The sequence below is a fragment of the Protopterus annectens genome, chromosome 6.part1 (assembly GCF_019279795.1).
Source record: "Protopterus annectens isolate FY-2018-M chromosome 6.part1, PAN1.0, whole genome shotgun sequence".
Lineage (NCBI taxonomy): Eukaryota > Metazoa > Chordata > Ceratodontiformes > Protopteridae > Protopterus > Protopterus annectens.
Window position 1 is genome coordinate 196,961,183 of NC_056738.1, and position 20,313 is coordinate 196,981,495.

Sequence of the window (20,313 nt, forward strand, 5' to 3'; positions counted from 1 at the left end):
GCCTATGCTGAGGCAAATGCAAAAAGGTCCTTAATCTTTTTCTAGAATAAGAGAAATCCTGACCTTGCCATTGAAAGTGCTCTCTCATGGAGTGTAAAGTCTCCCCAAAGGAAAACTCCTCAGGAGGGGAGGCCGAAGGGATAGATTCCTCTGCATCTGAATCCTCATAAGGCGAGTAAGCCCCTTCCTGGTGGTCTGACAACTCAGATCCATCCGTGGAATCATCTGAGGAGTGTGGTTCAGAGGGGTCAGTCCTGGGCCTTTTGTCTGGACGAGGTTGAGAGGCCCTGTCAGGGTGAGGTTGTGAACCCCTAATTAAGGAGATAAGGTCCTCAGCAAGGCTGAGGATCTGTGAACTAGAGGAAGGCCTCTGGGGTGTAGATTTGGCAGGCAAAGCTTTTGAAAGTTTGGCAGCTTTAGCCCTAGAAAAGGCCTTAATGGACATAGAAGCTGGGGGCCTAGCTGCCCCACGTGCTGGGGTATAAATGTCCACAGGTATGGTGTCGGACAATTTCTGAACACTAGCTTCGGTAGGTAATTCTGAAGCCGGGGCCTCTCGGGCCTCGGTGGTCGGAAGTATGGTTTCGGAAGAAGGAATAACAGAGGACTCTGTTTCGGCCGAAACAGAGACACTCGCGGTAGGCCTAGCTGTGGTTTCAGCCGAAACAGTGTCTGTCCTTTTCCTTGCGTTTTTTGAACATATGCGAAGTCGGAGTCTAACGGCATTTTATAAGCAAAAGTGGCACCAAAACATTCCTCTGCAAACTCCGACCGACGTCTAAGAGTTCGTCGGTTGAAGGAGGCACAGGCTAAACAGGCCGATACGTTGTGGTCTGGGACTAAGCAAGGAAGGCAGTAAGAATGGAAATCCTTATGAGGTATTTGTTTCCCACAAGTTAAACAATTATTTACTTTGTCTGACATCGGCTGAGGCAAGAAAGAGTCCCCAACGGGGTACTTAGCTTTTTTCGAAGTCTTCGGTAGCTGAAATCACTGGATCTGACTGACCGGCACTTGCGAACAGCTTCTGCTTCAGGCACCGCGCGGCAAGAAAGACTGAGGAAAATGGCGTCGGCTGATGCTTTTATACCCCAGACGCTCTGACGTTGGGGAAAGTGCGACATCAGCCGAGGCCCAGACCCAGACTTTGGAATCCGGCCGACCGAAGGGCTGCCTGAGGCAGGACAACCCATATGTTATGACTGCAGATGCATCCTTGAAGGACATCCCGGTAATACCTGTCTGGTTTAACAGGAGTTGGAGGCAAAGAATCAGGATTAAGGCTGGCTTCTGTGTACACATCATCCAATATATCTAAAACAGGAGGGATAGCCAGAGGCCTATGCTGGGGGAGTAGAAGAAATTCCCTGAGCCTTTTCTTGGAATCTGAATAATTTTGGCCTTCCCAGTGAAAGTGTTCCCTCAATGTATGCATGGTTTTCCGAAAAGAGAACTCCTCGGGGGGGGGGGAGACCGAGGGAATAGACTCCTCAGCATCAGAGCCTTCGAATGGAGAATAGGCATAATCCTGGTCCTCGGATAGTTCTGAGGTAATAGAAGCTTGATCTGAGGAAGGGTAGTCTTCCTCTAATCTGGGCCTTTTGTCAGAGGGGGGATGAGAACCCCTGATAAGAGTAATCAAATCCTCAGCCATTTTAAGCATCTGTTTTTTTTAGGCATGGTGCCTTGAGAGGGGGTCTGAGGAACCTGTTTTTTGGTTTTCATGGCTGCTTTAGATTTAGTGAAGACTTTAACAGAGGAGGAAGGCCTGAAGACCCCTTGAGAAATGGCAGGCCTGTCTAAATTCTGAGTTTCCCCGCCAGGAGTGGCGTCGGGATCTGTAGTAGGAATGGGGGCAGAGGAGCCTGTGACCTCGGGTACTGAAGATGCCGGTAATGCATTGTCATCGGTACTCAGGGGCTGCGTAGGCGCCTCGCTGAGTACCGGAGAACTGGTAGTCGGCCTTAGCGTGGTTTCAGTAGGTGGTGCGGACCTCGTGTGTCGGTCCTTATCTTTGCGTTTTTTGCTCAAAACTGGAGTCGGAATATCAGACAACACAATATAATTAAATTTTTTGCCAAAAAAGTGAAGGGTGAACTCCGCCCGACGCTTAATAGTGCGCTTATTGAATCTAGCACAAAAACGGCAGGCCGAGACGTCATGGTCTGGGCCTAAGCAAGGTATACAGAGAGTGGAAATCCTTATGCGGTATTTGCTTCCCACATGAAATGCAATTATTAACTTTGTCTGACATCGGTCTGAGGCAGGCAAGAAAAGTTTCTCCAACGGGGTACTTGGCTTTCAAGAAGACTTCGGCTGAAATGCTTTCGTAAATCTCAGGAGCTGGCCGACCGGCACTTGTGAACTGCTTGTGCTTCGAGCACCGCGCGGCAAGAAAGACTGAAGAAAATGGCGTCGGCTGCCTCTTTTATACCCCTGACGCACAGACGTCAGGGAAGAAGTGACGACAACAGACGCCGGACCTAGACTTTGGAATTCGGCCGACCGAGGACCCGCCTGACGGCAGGATAACCCATCTGTTATGACTGCAGCTGTATGCACGATGAACATCAGGACTGCAACAGTAAATACACTAACATCTACATTTACTCGTGTTTCACTGTTGCAGTCATCACATTTGGGTTGATTCCCAAAGCTGAAGAAAAGGATGGAGGCAGTCAAGAAGGGAGGGGGCTGGCTAGGATGCCCTGCAAGGCTGCGGTGGCAAAGCCTGCCCTGGATTTGGAGAAGATAGGCAAGGGGTAATGCTTGGTGAAGGTATGAACAGATGTCCATGTTGCAGCCTCCAGGATTGTCCCTTGTGGGGACCCCTCTGAGGAAAGCTGCAGAGTTGGAGGTTGCTCTGGTAGAATGCGTCCTGACCCCCTTGGGGGGAGGTTTCCCGTGTTGCTTGTAGCATAAATGGATGCAGTGTGCTATCCATTTGGAAATGGTTTGTTTGGATATGGCCTTGCCCACTGTTCCTGCAGCAAAGCTAATTGATCAGTCCTTCTAAATGATTTAGTCCTGTCTAGGTAGAATCTGAGCTGTATGTGGACATCTAGAGAATGCAGAATCCTTTCCCCCTTGTTCTGTGGATTAGGGGAAAAGGTGGGCAAATGAATAGATTGGTTGAGAGACGCACTGAACACCACTTTTGGCATGAAGGATGGGTTAGTCCTAAGAGAGACCCTCTCCGCATGGAAAATGATGAAGGGCTCTACAGCCATTAGTGCCTGTAGCTCGGATACTCTTCTAACTGAAGTGATGGCCAGAAGCAAGGCAGTCTTCCAGGAGAGAAACTTTTAACTCTGCTGAAGCTGCTGGTTCAAAGTGGGGCAGGGTGAGCTTTTCCAACACAAAGTTTAGGTCCCAAGATGGGGTAGGTGCTCTTCTGGGTGGCCTCAAGTTGTTATCCCCTCTTAGGAACTGTTTGATGAGAGGATGGGAGAAGAGAGGTGGCTCTGTGCTGAAATGAGCAGAGATGGTAGAGGCATGAATTTTATTGGAAGAGAATGATAGACCCCTGTGTAGAAGGTCAGCAAGGTAATCCAGGAGGAGAGGTAGGGAGGGCTGTGTCGTTCCGGTTCCCTTACCTGGATCCAGGTGCAAAATCTTTTCCACTTGTCAGCATAAGACTTTCTAGTGCTAGGGCGTCTGGCCTCACGTATAACATCTAGAACTTGTTTGCGGAGATTGGCATCTTGTGCAGTGGTCCGGGAATAAGCCAGGCTGCCAGATTGAGGGTCTGCAAATGGGGATGCATGAATTCTCCATTCCTCTGGTTCAGGAGTGCTGGGATCTGAGGGAGATGCCATGGTGGCAAGGGGTGACAGGCTGCGCAGCAGTGGGTACTACCAGTGGTGGCGTGGCCAGTTTGGGGAAATCAGGACTGTCCTCAGTTTTTCCTCCCTTATTTTGAGCAGTAACTTTGTAATGAGCAGTAGAGGGGGAAATGCATAAACCGAGAGGTTGAACCACTGGAAGGATAGGGCATCCACTTTCCAGGCCTCGCTGTGAGGTTCCCTGGTGTAGAATTTTCTGAGCTGATGGTTAGAGTGGGAAGCAAAGAGGTCGACCTTTGGGGTGCCCCATTTCTGGGTTACAAGGGTGAAGGTTCTTTGGTCTAGCTGCCACTCGTGTGGGTCCAGAAGATTTCTGCTCAAGTTGTCTGCCAGAGAGTTTAGAGAGCCCGGCAGGAATTGTGCTAACAGATTTAGTTGCATGGCTGAGGCCATGTGCCAAAGGGTCATGGCGAGCCTACACAGAGGGTAAAAGCGAGTCCCTCCCTGCTTGTTGATGTACTACATCACAGTGGTGTTGTCTGTTTTGATCAGTACAGCCCCCGGGAGAGTAGAGGTCTGAAAGCTGTCAGAGCATGCTGGACACCAACATCTCTTTTTGGTTGATGTGCAGATGTATTTGATGTGGGATCCATTGGCTCTGTATGCACCTGCCGTCCAGGTGTGCACCCCAGGCATAGTCTGATGAGTCTGCGGTGAGGGTCTGGGCAGCATGGGATTGTGAGAAGGGTAGTCCCTTGTTGTGGTAGCATGCTGCTGCTGCCCACCAAAGAAAATCTTTCCTTAAACAAGGTATCACTGGTATAAGAATTTCCAGGTCTTGGAAGTGTTGACACCAAAAGCTTTTTAGGCACCATTGTAGTTTCCTCATATGCAGTCTGGCATACGGAATGAGTAGAATGCAAGAAGCCATGAACTCCAGAGCTTGCAGGATTTTCCTTGTGGATAACTGGGGTCTGGTGGCTAGTTGAGAGAAGTAGGCTGTCAGGTAGGCTTGTTTTTCTGGTGTAAGGAATGCCATCTGGAATGCTGCATCCAGGCTTGCTTCCAGGAATACAATTTTTTGGGTGGATACTAGTTTGGATTTCTTTTCGTTGATGGTATACCTCAGGAAAGTCAGTAGGTCCTTTACAAATGTCAGGTGCTTTAGCAGCTTTTCCTGACTGTCTGCTTGGATCAGGCAGTTGTCCAAGTATGGGTAAATTTGAATATTTCTTTGGCTGTAAAAAGCAATGGCGGGAGCCAGACATTTTGTGAAAACTCTGGGAGCCGTGGATACGCCAAAGGGAAGCGCAGAGAACTGAAAGTGCAGTGATCTGGCCCTGAAACGTAGATATTTCCTGCATAATTCCCTGATTGGGAAACCCACCTTCCCACTAAATGGCTCTGCTCTTGCTCTGCCCCAGACTAAAAATCCTACGAACTCTTTTTTTTTTCTAACTGTGGATGTTTTTTTGTGTGTATTAGTTATACCCAAACATTATTTCACCCCCCCCTTTATGCTACTTGTACACATTTTGTGGGTATCTAAACTATTAAAAATTCTACTCTACATACAGCTGTTTTTTTACTTGTAATCTTCTTTCTCATCTCTACTTTAGACATCTTTTCTTTCTTTGTTCTATGTGGAGCTTTTCTCCCTAAGCCTCTGCTGAAAATGGACATTCCGTCCAGTCAAACTTTCCCAGTAATCAAATGTAAAAATAAATAAATAAATTTCACTAAAGTGGCGTCCTCCAAAGGGGATAGGAAATGATCCAAATCAGTTTCAGAAATTAACTGACTCCAAAGGGAAGTCAGTGTGCCTCTTTGGGTAAGCCTCTTTCTGGGAAATTCCGCAGGGTGGCTGGTCCAAATACCCAGAAGTCCGACGACCTGTACAGGTTCTTTGAGGCCTTTTATTTTGCTCTGTCCCACGGACATCTTACAGGAAGGCTGAAAGACCTTTTTCTGGGTGCTAGGGGCTGTAGCCAATACTTATGGAGGTGCTCTAGCAGTAAAGGCAATCATTCTCTCCATCACTCTGAATGCCGACCCAAATTTTCTCTGCAGTCTGAGTGCGCTATGCCCATCCCTACCAAAAGGGGTGTAAATGGCACTGAAGTAAGCCCCGACACACACGGATGGTTCTGAGATGGAGATTAGAGCTGTCACAATGAAAGTAGAAAACTCAAAGAATGGCACCAAGTACGTCAGCACAGAAGATTGAGTTGAGCAGTCACCTCTGAGATGACTCTGATGGAGAAGGTTTTGGTGGCAAATTATCTGGATTATTAAGTGCTGGTACACAGGTGGAAACATCAGTTCGTGCTCAACACAGGCTCCATCTGAATTCCCTGCTACAAAATCACTTGGGCCAAAACAGTGACTGTGGGACAACCCTATCCACTCTAAAGGCTCAGGGAGATGGGATGGCACCTATTTCCTTCTGAACATTCAAGGTCTTCACCACACACTCCCAATCCACATCTGCTGTAATCTTGTAGGACATGGCAACCTGCAGGGAGAAATCAGGAGGAGTGTGTGAGGTCAAAAAATGGGACAACTCCATTTTTGAGGACGGTCTGATTAAAGACTTTTTAGGAGACCAGAGTTGCCATCACAATAGGTTTGGAAAAGGTCAGAGTTAAAGGTTAAGTTACATGCACCAAAATCAATGCCAAAGGTAGACTTATAGAGGATTGCCTTGGGACCTTCAGAGTGTAATACAGGCTCACTTCAGATTTTCTTTTCTAAGCACCCTCTCTTTCTCTCTCTCTTTTTTTACATTCATCTGTTCTGTCAGGAGGATGCTGCGAGTCTGGAGGGAGGAGCTTCTCAGTATGAGTTTCACTGATCCTCTATGGAGCAAGTCTGATGGCACTCGCATAGGACATCCACTAAAAGGTGGGCCAGTCCCAGACACCACACAGTGTACTGCAGTAGGACTTTCTGGCCAAATTCCTTGAAGTCCTTTGTTTATTTGTAAAAAAAAAAGACAAGTTGTAACCATGCACAAACTCAGAAAACATTAATCTGCAAACCTGGACTAAGATGAAAAAACAATCTGATAAATTTATCAACTTTAATGACGACAGACTATGTAAGACCTCCTGCCTAATGCAGCCAAAGAACTAAGGAAACACTTTTTGTTTTTAAAAATAAAGTGGAAAAAGTTAAAGGGACTTGGATAAGTCTTTAAGATAGACTAACAAGATAAGACAAGTAATTATATCAGTAAAAATATACTGGAACACTGTGTAAGGGGTGCAAGCTGGTGTGATCACTAATGGTGGCAAATAAAACAGGAGAGCAGAAAGGGTGCAGGAAATTACAGGAGATTTTTTTGAAAGAGTTCAATGCAAGTACTACTAACAAAGACTACATCTCATCCAACAAATGGCTCGTATCCCAACAGTCAGATCAAAAGCACTGATACAAAGTCATACAAAATGTTAATATGCGAAAGTAAATATTCATTAGTCAACCAATTTCTCAGGGTATTTTTTCCCCAAATGAAAATGACACCATAAGCATTATAATTAAACCTTCTCCAGAAACAACTGACCTGGAAAATATGGAATCTTCTTCCCATCCAGTCTGTATGCAACCCCAATTTTTATTTCTTCAATCACATCTAGAATGTCCAGTTTTGTCACTGCAACACTATAATAAACAGCATGAAATATCAACTGTCACATATCCATCAGGTCCAGTTAAATTTAATTAAAAATCAAAGTAATGCAAGTCTTCACTAATCAGTTCAAATGTGGATACTAGCAAGTATTACAGATAGTAGGTTCATAGGAGACCACTAGGCTAATGATCCCAAATGGGTCTTTTTAAGCTTAGCTATGCTTCCCAGGATTAACATCAAACTTTGTACACTGTTTGTGAGGTAAACACCTTAATCATTATGCCAACCCAACAGAAATTAGGCATGCTTCACCCCCCCCCCCACCATGTGGTGAAATGACAACAAGAAACAAAACTTGAAAAGCCAAAGCTGAACAAGTACCTCGACAAGACAAGAATTTGGTATGCAGATAAAGCCAATCTGTTGCACATTTCTTACGCTGGCAATGTACACAACGCTGCAACCCACATCAAAAAAGTGAAGACAAAATTACTCATTACATTTCTTGAGCATCCTCCGCATTCAATAACCCCCGGCTACAGTAGCAGAAAATAACAGTGTAGAAAACTGTTAACTAACAAATGCTGCAAGAGGTGATGGTGTACGGAAAGCAATAAGCAATCACTGACAGCAGCACTGCTTCAATTTAACAAGACGTTTCTTCAAGCCACTTATATTAAACAGATTCCAAAAATGAGTCATGAAAAAGCCAACTGTAGTATATAAAGCCCCTATTAAGACCCAGCTCGAACAGGGCCCCAAATTTCAGGCAGAAGCACAGGCACCTACAGGAGTTAGGTGAGGACAGGAAAGGAGCAGCTCATGCCTCGCCTGTAGTGGAAGGAGAGATGGTTTCACTGTGGCAAAGTGCTCCAGTGCAAGTATAGGTTTCATGTTAACATTCATCAGTGCCAGGAAGATGGTAGTGGAAGTCAGTGATGGTAGCCCTGGGTGGACGTGTGCTGAAGTGCACGTTCATTTAGAGGAGGATGCAGAAGTCCCCACTGTGATGAAGATGCTTATGTCAAACAACATGGGGTGAAAGTTAGGGCCATAAAGGACAGTTGTGTACACTTACTATAAATGTAGAAGTTCAAGTGTATTCACTGTTGCAGTCATCACACTTTGGGTTATCTGTCTGCAGGTAGCCCTTAGTCGGCCTGAATACCAGAGTCTTGGGATTTCTGCGTCAGATGCTCTCGACTTTTACATAACGTCAGGATGTCAGGGGTATTAAAACATGCAGCCAACGCCATTACATCAGTTTTTCTTGCCCTAGATGTCAGGAGTCCCCAAAATAGAAAGCAATTACATGGTGTGGAACACCTCCAGTAAAAAGTAAATACCACTGCCATAAGATATGGCCAAAAAGAGGATAGGTAGAAAGAATAGAAAAGTCAGGGGGCCGGAGGGAGGGTAACCAGGACTGCAACAGTGAATACACTCAAACATCTATATTTATGGTAAGTGTACACAACTGTACAATGTTCTTCATGTTTCACTGTTGCAGTCATCACACTTGGGTTGATTCCCAAAGCTGAGGAAGGGTGGAGGCAGTCAAAAAGTACTGGGGCTGGCTAGCAGGCCTTGTACGACTGCTGTGGTAAATACAGCTCTGGATTTAGAAAAAAATAAGTGGTAATGCTTGGTGAAGTTGTGTAAAGAACTCCAGGTTGCAGCTTCCAGGATGTCCCTGGTAGGGACTCCCCTGAGAAATGCTGTAGAGGTTGAGGTAGCCCTAGTGGAATGAGTTCCGATCCCGTGGGGTAGCTTTTCCATGGTGTTTGTAGCAGAAATGGATGCAGTGTGCTATCCATTTGGAAATGGTTTGCTTTGAAATGGCCTTGCCCTCTGCCCCTGTAGCAAAGCTGATTAGCACCTGGTCAGATTTTCTGAAAGGTTTAGTTCTGTCAAGGTAGAAACTGAGCTGTCTGTGCACATCCCAAGGAGTGCAGAATCATTTTTTATTCTGAGGATTAGGGAAAAAGGTTGGTAAATGGAAAGATTGGTTTCCTGAGGGAAACCCTGTCTGCATGGAAAATAATGAAGGGTTCCACAGACATTAGTGCCTGTAACTCAGACACTTTTTGCTGAAGTGATGGCTAGCAGTAAGGTTGTTTTCCTGTTGAAGTGATGGCTAGCAGTAAGGTTGTTTTCCAAGAGGAATGTTAACTCTGCTGCAGCAGCAGGCTCAAAAGGGGGAAGCATGAGCTTCTCTAGTACAAAGTTAAGGCCCCAGGCAGGGGTGGGATCTCTCCTTGGGGGCCTTAAATTGTTAGCTCCTCTCAGGAACTGTTTGAGAGGGTGAGAAAATAGAGGTGGCTCAGTATTGTAATGAGCTGAGATGGCAGAGGCATGAATTTTAATTGATGAGAAGGATAGGCCTTTGTGGAGTAGCTCTGCTAGATAATCTAGGATTTGAGGTAAGGTGGGCACAACTGTGTCCTTTCCTTGACACTAGCTCCAAGAACAATATATTTTCCACCTTTCTGAATAGCATTTCCTAGTATTAGGCCTTCTGGCCTCAAGGATGACGTCCAGCACCTGTTTGCTGAGGGTTGCTGGTGGTGTATTCAAGGGGTAAGTCAGGCTGCAAGGTTCAGGGTTTGCAGCTGTGGATGCAAAATCTGTCCCTTATGCTGGGACAGCAGGGAGGGGGTTTGATGTAGGTGCCAGAGTGGCACTGCTGTCAGACTGCGTAGGAGTGGGTATCAGTGCTGGCGTGGCCAGTCTGGGGCAATGAGGGTTGTCCTTGGCCTATCCTGTTTGATCTTGTGTAGTACTTTTGAGAGGAGGGGCAGAGGGAGAAAAGCATAAATTGAGAGGTTTTCCCATGTAAAGGATAGGGCATCTACTTTCCACGCTTGGTTGCGGGGATTTCTGGTGCAAATTTTGCTCAATTTATGATTGGGGGGGCAAAGAGATCCTCCTCTGGAGTCCCCCACCTGTGGATTAGAAGTCTGAATGAGTTGGGTTCCAGCTTCCACTCATGTGGGTCCAGTAGATTTCTGCTCAAGTCATCTGCCAGTGAATTTTGTTTGCCCGGCAGGAATTGAGCTTGCAGGTTCACTTGGTTGCTCAAGGCCGTGTTCCACAGGACCATGGCTAACCTGCAGAGTGGGTAGGAATGAGTTCCCCCCCCCCTGCTTGTTTATGTACCACATAACAGTGGTGTTGTCTCTCTATCAGGAGTTGTCCTGGAAGGATAAGGTATTTGAAGGCTGTCAAAGCATTCTGTACAGCTAACATTTCTTTTTTGATTGATATGCAGGGGAATTTGTCCTGGGCTCCATTTGCCTGCCATGTGAGCCCCCTATGCACAGCCTGATACGTCTGTTGTCAGGGTTTGGGCGACGAGGGGTTGACTGAAAGGAAGTCCCTTGTTGTGGTTGCATGCCTCTGCTCACCAAAGGAAGTCTGCCCTTAGACACGGAATGATGGGAATCAGTGTTTCCAGGTCCTGAGAATGTTGACACCAGAAACTTTTTAAGTACCATTGAAGTTTCCTCATATGCAGTCTTGCATATGGAATTAGTAGAATACATGAGACCATGAACCCTAGTGCTTGCAGTATTTTTCTTGCAGATAGCTGTGTTTGGTGGCCATTAGTTTGAAGTAGTTTGTTAAATAAACCTGTTTTTCTGGAGTGAGGAATGCCAACAGGGAAGTTGTGTTCAAGCTTGCTCCCAGGAATACAACTGTTTGGCTGGGCACCAGTTGTGATTTCTTTTCATTGATGGCGTATCCCAGAGAAGTTACAAGTCTCTCTACAAATGCCAGGTGCTGAAGTAGCAATTCCTGACCGTCTGCCTGAATCAGGCAATCGTCCAAGTATGGGTAAAGTTGAATATGTCTCTGCAGTATGCAAGGGCTGGAGCCAGGCACTTTGGCTCATCTACTGTGCCCAGGGTATTCACAAAGGGAAGTGCAGAGAACTGATCGTGCATAGGGCCTGGCCTGAAACGTGGATATTTCCTGCATGATTCCCTTATGGGGATGTGCAGGTAAGCTTCTTTTAAGTCTAGGGTGACTAGCCAGGCGTCCTTGGCTAGCATAGGAAGAAGCTGTTGCAGAGTCAGCATTGTGAATTTTGGGACCACCAGGAAGGTGTTGAGAATTGACAGAATTAGGATAGGGTGCCAAGAGCCCTCTTTTCTGGGCACCAGGAACAGTCTGGAGTAGAAACCCTGTCCCTTCTGCTCTACTGGCACAGGCTGAATAGCCCTGATACAGAGAAGAGAAAGTACATGCTTTTAAGCCTCTGCCCACTGGTTTGGAGGAAGGTCTGGCAACCTACTTGGGGTTGGCAGTGAGTGGAAGTAGAATCTGTATCCCTGGGATACAATGTTTAGGACCCATTGGTCCTGGGTAATGGACATCCAGTTTTTTGCATGCAAGGCGAGTTTTCCTCCTAGGGGTGCATGTACTTGGGCCTTGCTGGAAAGGAAGACAGACAAGTCATTGTGAACTTCTTCCATAAGAGGGTGGGGCTTACCACTCCCTGTTTTAGAGGAGGGAGCACTCCATTGTTTAGATCTCTGCATACCCTGAGACTGTAGTTTTGGTGGCCTGTTGCCCCTGGGTTTGGACTGAGAATGCCTGGGAGGGACTGGAAAGTTTTTAGAAGGCCAGTGCTTACTGAATCTAGGTGTCTGCAACCTGTAAGAAATCTTTAACAGTTTGCATAGATTTAGCTTTTTCCTCCATCTTTTTAAGAACTTCTGCTTCTATGCCAAACGTTCCTGATTTAATGGAGCATTTAGTAATTTTGCTTTGACAGTCTGGCAAGATTTTCTCCTTCAGGCAAGCATGCCTTCTCAGTACAGACCCAGTGACAGCAGCCCCGCAAGATGATTCTAAGGCATTAAACCCACACTGCAAAGTATGTTTACTAACCTGGTTTGCAGAATGCATTAACTCTTGTAAATCTATTTTCTGTACAATCTGGAAGCAACATTTTTGTTTAATTAGTTCCATAATATGCTGCTGGTACTTCAACATGTGAAACTGGTAAATACAGTAACAGAGATAAAACAAATGGAAATGGGATCTTTAGAATAGGTTAAGAGTAAATTACACAGAAAATGGGAATTGTGGGAACCATGCATACAAGGAAGAAATGAGTATTAAAAAGGCAGGCATTAAATCTGCTATGTAATGTCTGACTGAATGATTGGTTAGATAAGTGATGTATAATGTTTTGCATGTAAAATTAAGTCAATATGTTTTGTAGTGTACTGGAGCCCAATCTAAAGGGCAATGATGTAGAAAAAAACTCATTCATTCAGAAATTTGTAAATAAGGATGGGGGTTAGTGGGCAGGAAGTTGTGGAAGAATGAAAATGGACAACAGAGATAGAACGTTATGGTAAGTACATAACTTCTTTATATGATGTTGTCAATTTTCATTCTATCCTGAACTGATGCGAGTCCCCAGCTACCTATAAACCTGGGTGGATGCTTAGGAAGGATATTCCTGAGCACAGTTGAACCAAATGATGCTCTACATCTAGAGACCAGATCCAATTTGCAATGTGGAACAAAGGTATAGGGAGTAGCCCAAGTAGCTGTTGCTCATATGTCATCCATGGACGTCCTGGAAAGAGAATGAAGACCTTGCCATGGATCTAGTTGAATGAGCTCGTACTGGTTGAGGTAAGGTAACACCCAATTTTTTTTAAATAAATAAATAAATGAGATACAATCAGATAGCCATTTGGCTAAAGTTACTTTGGCAACAGTTTTTCTCAATTTCAAATCTGCAAAGAAAACAATTGGTCTGTTTTTCTAATCGCTTTTGTTCCATGTAGGCAAAAACATGACCGTCTGTGAACATCCAGAAAATGTAACATGCATTCGCCTTTGTTAGTAAATTTGGGGAAGAAAACTGGCAAATGAATAGACTGATATTGGATTCTGACACCACCTTGGGAAGAAAGGATTCACTGGTTCGTAATGCAACTCTATCCTTGTGAAAAATCAAGTATGGAGGTTTTGAAGACCATGCTTGAATTTCTGAAATTCATTTAGAAGATGCAATGGCTATTAGAAAAACTGTTTTCCAAGTAAGATATTTAAGATCACACTTAGCTGCTGGTTCAAAGGGAGAATGTACAAGAGCCTGCAGTACTGCAGTACTACAGTACAGCCCCATGAGGGAGCAGGGTCTTTAAAAAAGGGGGCCTTAAAAGCAGAGTGCCTCGCAAGAAGGATCTACACAACTTATAAGAGGCTACTCAGGAACCCTCAAAGCCAAAGTGAAAGTTTGATATGCCTGCTAGCTGAACTTTAACAGTTGAGAAACTAGCACCTTCTTTAAAAAGTAGGGTAAAAAATTCAAGGATGCTATGTATCGGAGCAGACAAAGGTTCAACATGATTTTGTTGTGTCAAACTATTCCAGTAAATGGAAAAAATTTGTTTAAGTGCTGAAGATTTATGTGAAGATAAAAAAAAAGTGCATGTCAAACAAGGGAAGAGTACATGGGTTGTCTGGCTATTAATGGAATTGGAGAAGCCAGGCAGTCACAGCCTGAGGTTTGACATGTCTGGATGGATCATGTCTGTCAGGTGAGACAGGAGGTCTTGAGTCTGACCCAGAACCTAAGGAAGGGGAACCAAGTCTATCAAGGCCAGTAAAGTGCAAGGAGAATGATTTTGCTCTTCAACATGGCCGCTTTCTGTAGGAATTTCAGAATGAGCACAATTGGCAGATAGGTGTATAGTAGACTGGGGGGGGGGGGGGGGCAATCATGAAGTAGAGCACTCCTTGGCAATTCCCCCTGTGGGGGAATTACAGCAAAGTAGCTGCTGCATTTACTTAGGGGAGAAGCAAAGACTGCAGCAAAGCTGGCCCCACTAATGAAAAATAATTTCTGTCACGTTCTTGAGACACCTCTCGTGAGGTAGAAGGATACAACTGCTTAGCTTTGTCTGCCATCATGCTGGACTTCCGTAGAATGTGCATTGCTATAAGAAAATAGTTGGATGAGATCATCCATTGCCACACTGAGTGCTTCTCAACACAAGGAGTATTATCTGGTCCCTACTTGTTTGTTGATGTACCAAACAACTGACACATTGTCTGCTTGAACGGCAATTGTTCCCGGAAAGGAGAGCATTCTAAAGGGCCTGCAACGCTAAAAGCACAGCTCTCATCTCCAGGACATTGATATGCAAATTGACCTTTTTGGGGAACCAAGTGCCATGGGCTGTTCTCCCCAGAAAGTGCCCCCTCCACTCCAAATGCGAAGTGTCTGTGGTCACTATGGCCATGGGCTGAGGAAGAATGAATGGGACTTGAACCTGATCTGACTGAATCCACCACCTGAGATCTTTCTTGCACATGAGTGATTCCTATCAGAGGTGACATGGATTGGTAAAGTATCGACAACTGAGTACTTAGCATCCACTGTAAAATCTGGGTAAAGCTACTCGTGCCCTTGCCGCTGACCGACCATAGAGCTAGAAGGGCCAAATGGGCTGAAATCTTGGTACTGTAGGTCATTTTTCTGACCTGTGATCTTATAGTTTAACTCTTGAGGGAGGCAGCGAAGCTATCACTGACTGTGCTGACCAGTGCTCCTATGAATTTCAAATTCTGAGTTGTTTCTAGTTGAGACTTGTCGTAGCTGGGGCTGGTTTCTCCCTTTCTCTCCAGATCCCCAATAAGACTCCCCACTGGCACAGCTATAGGGTTCAGATCTCAGCAGAGTAGTCAAGCCAAAACCTCCAGTACCCTCTCTGTCCAACCAGTGCTTCGTGTCCCTCCCCAAGTAGATGACACATACACAGACTTGAGTTATATACAAACACACAGACACTCCTGGGGAAGGCTGGCATGGGTTCTCCAGCTATGCCCCATTCTGCCCAGATTATACAGTAGTAATCACTGCCACCAGCTACACTTATCAGCTACTCTAAAGGCCCTTACCAAAGGTTGTCCAATTCTACTGTGCAATGTTATTATCCAGTTACTAAAAGTGTGACAAACAGCAAGGCTATTGGAGTGGCTTATACAGTATCACCAAAAACTTGCAAGTACTCTTAAATTATCTCTACACAAAACAGCCACTGTTCAAAGGTTTAAATATATTTAATAATAAATAATAAAAACACAAGACAATATTTATTAACTCAACACAATGACAGAGTTTAGAAATCACAGGAAACACTGTAAAACATTGTAGGACAGTCTCACAAATATAGAAACACAGCTAAACTAATCTTACTATTTCTATCTCAAAGAATAATCACTGTTCTAAATATCTTAACTTACAGAGCAAGCACAGTGCTGGTGAGTTGCTGTCAGCTTTGGAACAAAATGCTCTCTTTCATTCTGAGTTAGCCCTAAATTGATAATACACATTATTGCTGAGCCATTTCAGATTACATCATTCTTGCCACTTCTGCTTAAAGGACAACAATGGGACATTGAAGCAGATTGCTCAACCTGCTTTTAGTCCCTGTTCATTGATACAGCCTTGAAAAATCACCCATGCAGCTTTAGAAACTAATCTACTCAACTGTTTTCCCTGCTAGGCTTCCTACCTTTCCATACTGTTTTACTTTCACTTTGAAAACCAAGTTGAAAAACCTCTAGCTGGCTCTGAAATAATGTCACATCTGCCACAGCTCTTGCTCTAGCTACCGGGATGTTTCCTCCCCCAAAGTGATGTAATCCCCACTTGATTTGCATGCTGTATAGAAGAGCCAGTGGACCTGCCACATTGTGATGTCAGAGCTGCCTTGCCCAGCCCACTCTTAACTGAGCAAAAATGTCAAACTATAATCTCACTTTTCTGAAGAGCCCTACTGATATGTGAGAAAGTACAGGCAGAAGCACAGTAACAGCTGCAAAACCTAAGAGCATAAATTTGCAATGACCATGCGTAGACATTAATTGCATGTTTTTACATAAGAAGCAGATGTCTGTCACAAACAACGCTACATCAGATTATAAGTAGTATGCAATACCATCATTTTCTTAAATTACCACTTAAAAAAGCATGTGGGTGCTGTCATGCACATCTGTAACATTTTGTGTTTATAATGCATAATTTGTTAGCTATTTAACCAAACAGGAAGGTAAAATAAGTGGGAGTTTGGTTCTAAATTTCACAAGAGGAGTGCAACAAAAAAAGTCTCCCACTGTAAGCAAGGAAAGGCTGACAAGAAAACAGTACAGTAGTCTGGTCACCTGCTGTGAGCTGTCAATCACATGCAGATAATGGGTCAAATTACCATTGGTTCTTTGACAGCTAGGGAATGTAGGTGTGAAGGGGGAGGAGAGATACCTTGAAGAACTAGATTTCAGCCTTCACAAAAGACATCAAGTTCGCATTTCTAAGAAGAAAGAGCAATAAAATGCACTTTTCAATTCTGTTCTGTAGCATTTGCACTGCTTGTGTTTGAAGTAGTCATTGAAAAAGGATAAAATTTTAACCAAAAGTAGGTGACTAACACAGCAGTGAATGCCTGTAAATCAGTGCACTGACATGAGCTTTAGTGAAAATGTGGCAGATCTGATGTATTTTTTGGAGACAAACAATGCATTCTGGGAAACTTAGAGGCAGACTAAACAGTCAGAATTATTTCAAGATGCCATATCCCATGTGGTCAGTCAGAAATTACGTATAAAAATATCTAAAAAGCTCTAAATAGTCCCAGAGTGGTGTTAAAATGTAGGAAACCCCAAACCATGATGAAATAAACATGTTTTTTGTGTCTGTGGATGCGGTTGTCCTTTAAGCTTTCCCATGCTGACAGAACTTAAATTTAACATTTCTTTGTGAAATGCAGCTGCCAGGAAACCACAGCAACAAAAGACACTTTACATGTGAAACCTAGTAATAATCTGTTTTAGGACAATAGAAAATTTCCAGCTGCAGATATCCTGTTTCCTAGCTTGAGATCACACAGTCGTAAAATTCTTTACTTATCTTTCTTCCAGCAGGGTGCACTGTGATTACATTTTTGAAGCTCAGTACTTAACAGTTTTCTTACATTTGTCAAACAAGCCTGTGGATCATATTAATAGTTACAAATGACAGAATTTACAAAATTCTATTTAGCTGGGCTGGCAGCCTCTCAGTTTATCACAGTTCCCAATATAGCAAAAAGTTTTATTGTGTAGAAAGATTCTATGAGTGACAGAAAACTTTGTTGAATATATTAACCATATTACAATTTTTTGGTGTTTAGTCAATGTAGGTTTGACAGAGATGCATTTTTTGTATATCATAGGAAGGATGTCTTCAATAGTAGATATGTCTCTACTTTGTATAGGAAAGAACACTTCTCCAGTTCTTATTTACACTTTAAAAGTGAACATCCCTCATAAAAGGGAAATTGGTGAGGGCTGCCCATATGACTACCTTGAGGGATGACCTAATTAACGAACTGAATTTTATCAGGGAACATTTTGTAGCTAGAGGTTACCCTAACGACTTGATTTCCATTAAAGATGACATCTTGGAAGGGTGGGGAACTAGATACTTCCTCTATTGACTTGTGGAGATGATCCTGTGAATAATGGGTCCCCTACTGAAGGGTTACCCCAGGGATGTCGGTCGGGTATGAAACGAGATATGGGTCACGATCAAGCTCAAGATAAAGAATTATATTTTGTGACTAATTTTCATAGGGACACCCAGGAAGTTAAGATTATTATTCAGAGGTATTGGGGACTCTATTCCAGTATGCCAAATAGTTTCGATGCATTTTTAAGGAAAATAAAATTTGGTTTTAGAAGGGGTCCCAATTTGAAAAATTAGTCTGAAGGTACCAAATACCATAAGGAGGAAAGTAGAAAAGACACCTTCAGATGTGGGATGTGCCCCTCAGTGTCCATATATAGATAATCTGCAAGAATTAAGTTTCTGGAACTTGTTTGGAAGTTTAAATGCTAATGGATATTATAGTTGTTACACAAAAGGGGTGGTTTATGTTGCTTATTGTGTTGTGTGCTTCGCATACTATGTGGATAAAATGGAGAGAAAATGAAAAAGTACAGTTGTGTACCCACCATAAATGTAGATGTTAGTGTATTCACTGTTGCAGTCATTACACTTTGGTTATCCTGCTGGCAGGCTACCCGCAGTTGGCCTGAATTCCAAAGTCCTGGTCCGGCGTTGGTTGCTGTCACCTCTTCCCTGACGTCAGTGCGCCAGGGGTATACAAGATGCAGCCGATGCCATTTTCTTCAGTTTTTCTTGCCCCAGATGTCAGGTGCCCCCAAGAAGGTAAGCAATACATATTGCTAATCAAAAATATACAGGAAAAACAATACCTTCAGTTACCAGCAAATACACCACAAAGGTTGTATAGGATAGAAAGGTATAGATAAGTCCAGCTAGTTCAGAGGGGATGGAGGGAGGGTAACCTGGACTGCAGCAGTGTGAACACTAACATCTACATTTATGGTAGGTACAAAACTGTACTATGTTCATCGCGTTACACTGCTGCAGCCATTACACTTGGGTAGAATCCCAAAGCTAAGGTTGGGTGGCTGGTCTATAAAGAGTTAGGATTGGCTATGAGGCCCTGCAGAACTGCAGTGGCAAATCCTACTCTGGAGTTAGAGTAAAGAGGCAAGTGGTAATGCTTGGCAAAGGTGTGCACTGAACTCCAAGTTGCAGCCTCCAAAATGTCCTTGGTTGGTACTCCTCTGAGAAAGGCTGTTGAAGTGGCTGTTGCTCTGGTAGAATGTGGCCTAATGTTATTAGGGACTTATTTTCCATGCTGTGTGTAACAGTAACGAATACAGTGTCCTATCCATTTGGATATAGTCTGCTTGGAGATAGCCCTGCCCTGTGATCCTGCAGCATATGCTACAAAAAGTTGCTCAGTTTTCCTGAAAGCCTTTGTTTTGTCCAAGTAGAAGCGTAGCTGCCTGTCTATGTCCAAAGAGTGCAGAATTTTCTCCCCTTTATTCTGGGGGTTTGGATAAAAAGTTGGCAAATGGATGGTTTGGTTAAGAGCCACACTAGATACCACCTTTGGCATAAAGGTAGGGTTTGTCCTTAAAGAAACCCTGTCCTGATGAAAATTATAAAAGGTTCCACTGCCATTAATGCCTGTAGCTCTGAGACTCTTCGTGCTGAAGTTACTGCCAGGAGCAGAGCGGTTTTCCATGATAAAAACTTTAGATCGGCTGTATTGGCTGGCTCAAAAGGTGGCAAGGTCAGTTTTTCCAAAACAAAACTGAGGTCCCAAGTTGGTGTTGGTGCTCTCCGGGGCAGTCTTCTATTTTTAGCCCCTCTGAGGTACTGCTTTAGCATGGGATGAGAGAATAAAGGAGGATCCGTGTTGTAATGTGCTGAAATGGCAGAGGCGTGGATCTTAATTGATGAGAAGGATAGGCCTTTGTCCAGCATCTCAGTTAAGTATTGTAAAATCTGAGGAATGTTTGGGACAAGAGGGTCAAGGCTTTGGGCCTGGTTCCAGACGTAGAAGCTCTTCCATTTTTCTGAGTAAGCCTTCCTGGTGCTAGGCCTCCTGGCCTCCAAAATGACATCCATAACAGCTTTAGAGAGAGGTGTTGCCTGTTTGACTAATGAATCTGCCATGCAGCCAGGTTTAGTGTTTTGAGCTGACCGTGCAGGATCTGATTGTTTTGTTGAGTCAGAAGGTGTGAAATTTGTGGCAAAATCCATGGTGGGCCTTGAGCTAAGTTCTTTAAGATTGGGTACCAGCGCTGGCGTGGCCAGTCTGGAGCAATCAGGATCATCTGTGGTTTTTCTTGTCTGGCTTTTAGGAGTACCTTTGAAAGGAGAGGCAGTGGTGGGAAGGCATACACTTTTAGGCTTTTCCAGCTGAATAAAAGAGCATCCACTTCCCATGCTTGTGTGTAAGTCCTTGGGCAGAATTTCTGTAGTTGGCAGTTCAGTGGGGA

General features: G+C 44.2%; 1 protein-coding gene across 1 annotated transcript in view; it reads right to left on the reverse strand.

The window, feature by feature from the left end:
- Positions 1-20,313, reverse strand: part of LOC122805472 (adenylosuccinate synthetase isozyme 2-like) — a 613,428-nt gene that overhangs the window by 157,427 nt on the left and 435,688 nt on the right. The window contains exon 11 of the mRNA XM_044075655.1: positions 7,351-7,448. Coding sequence (XP_043931590.1) covers positions 7,351-7,448 — 98 coding nt within the window. The remainder of the gene's footprint in view (positions 1-7,350; positions 7,449-20,313) is intronic.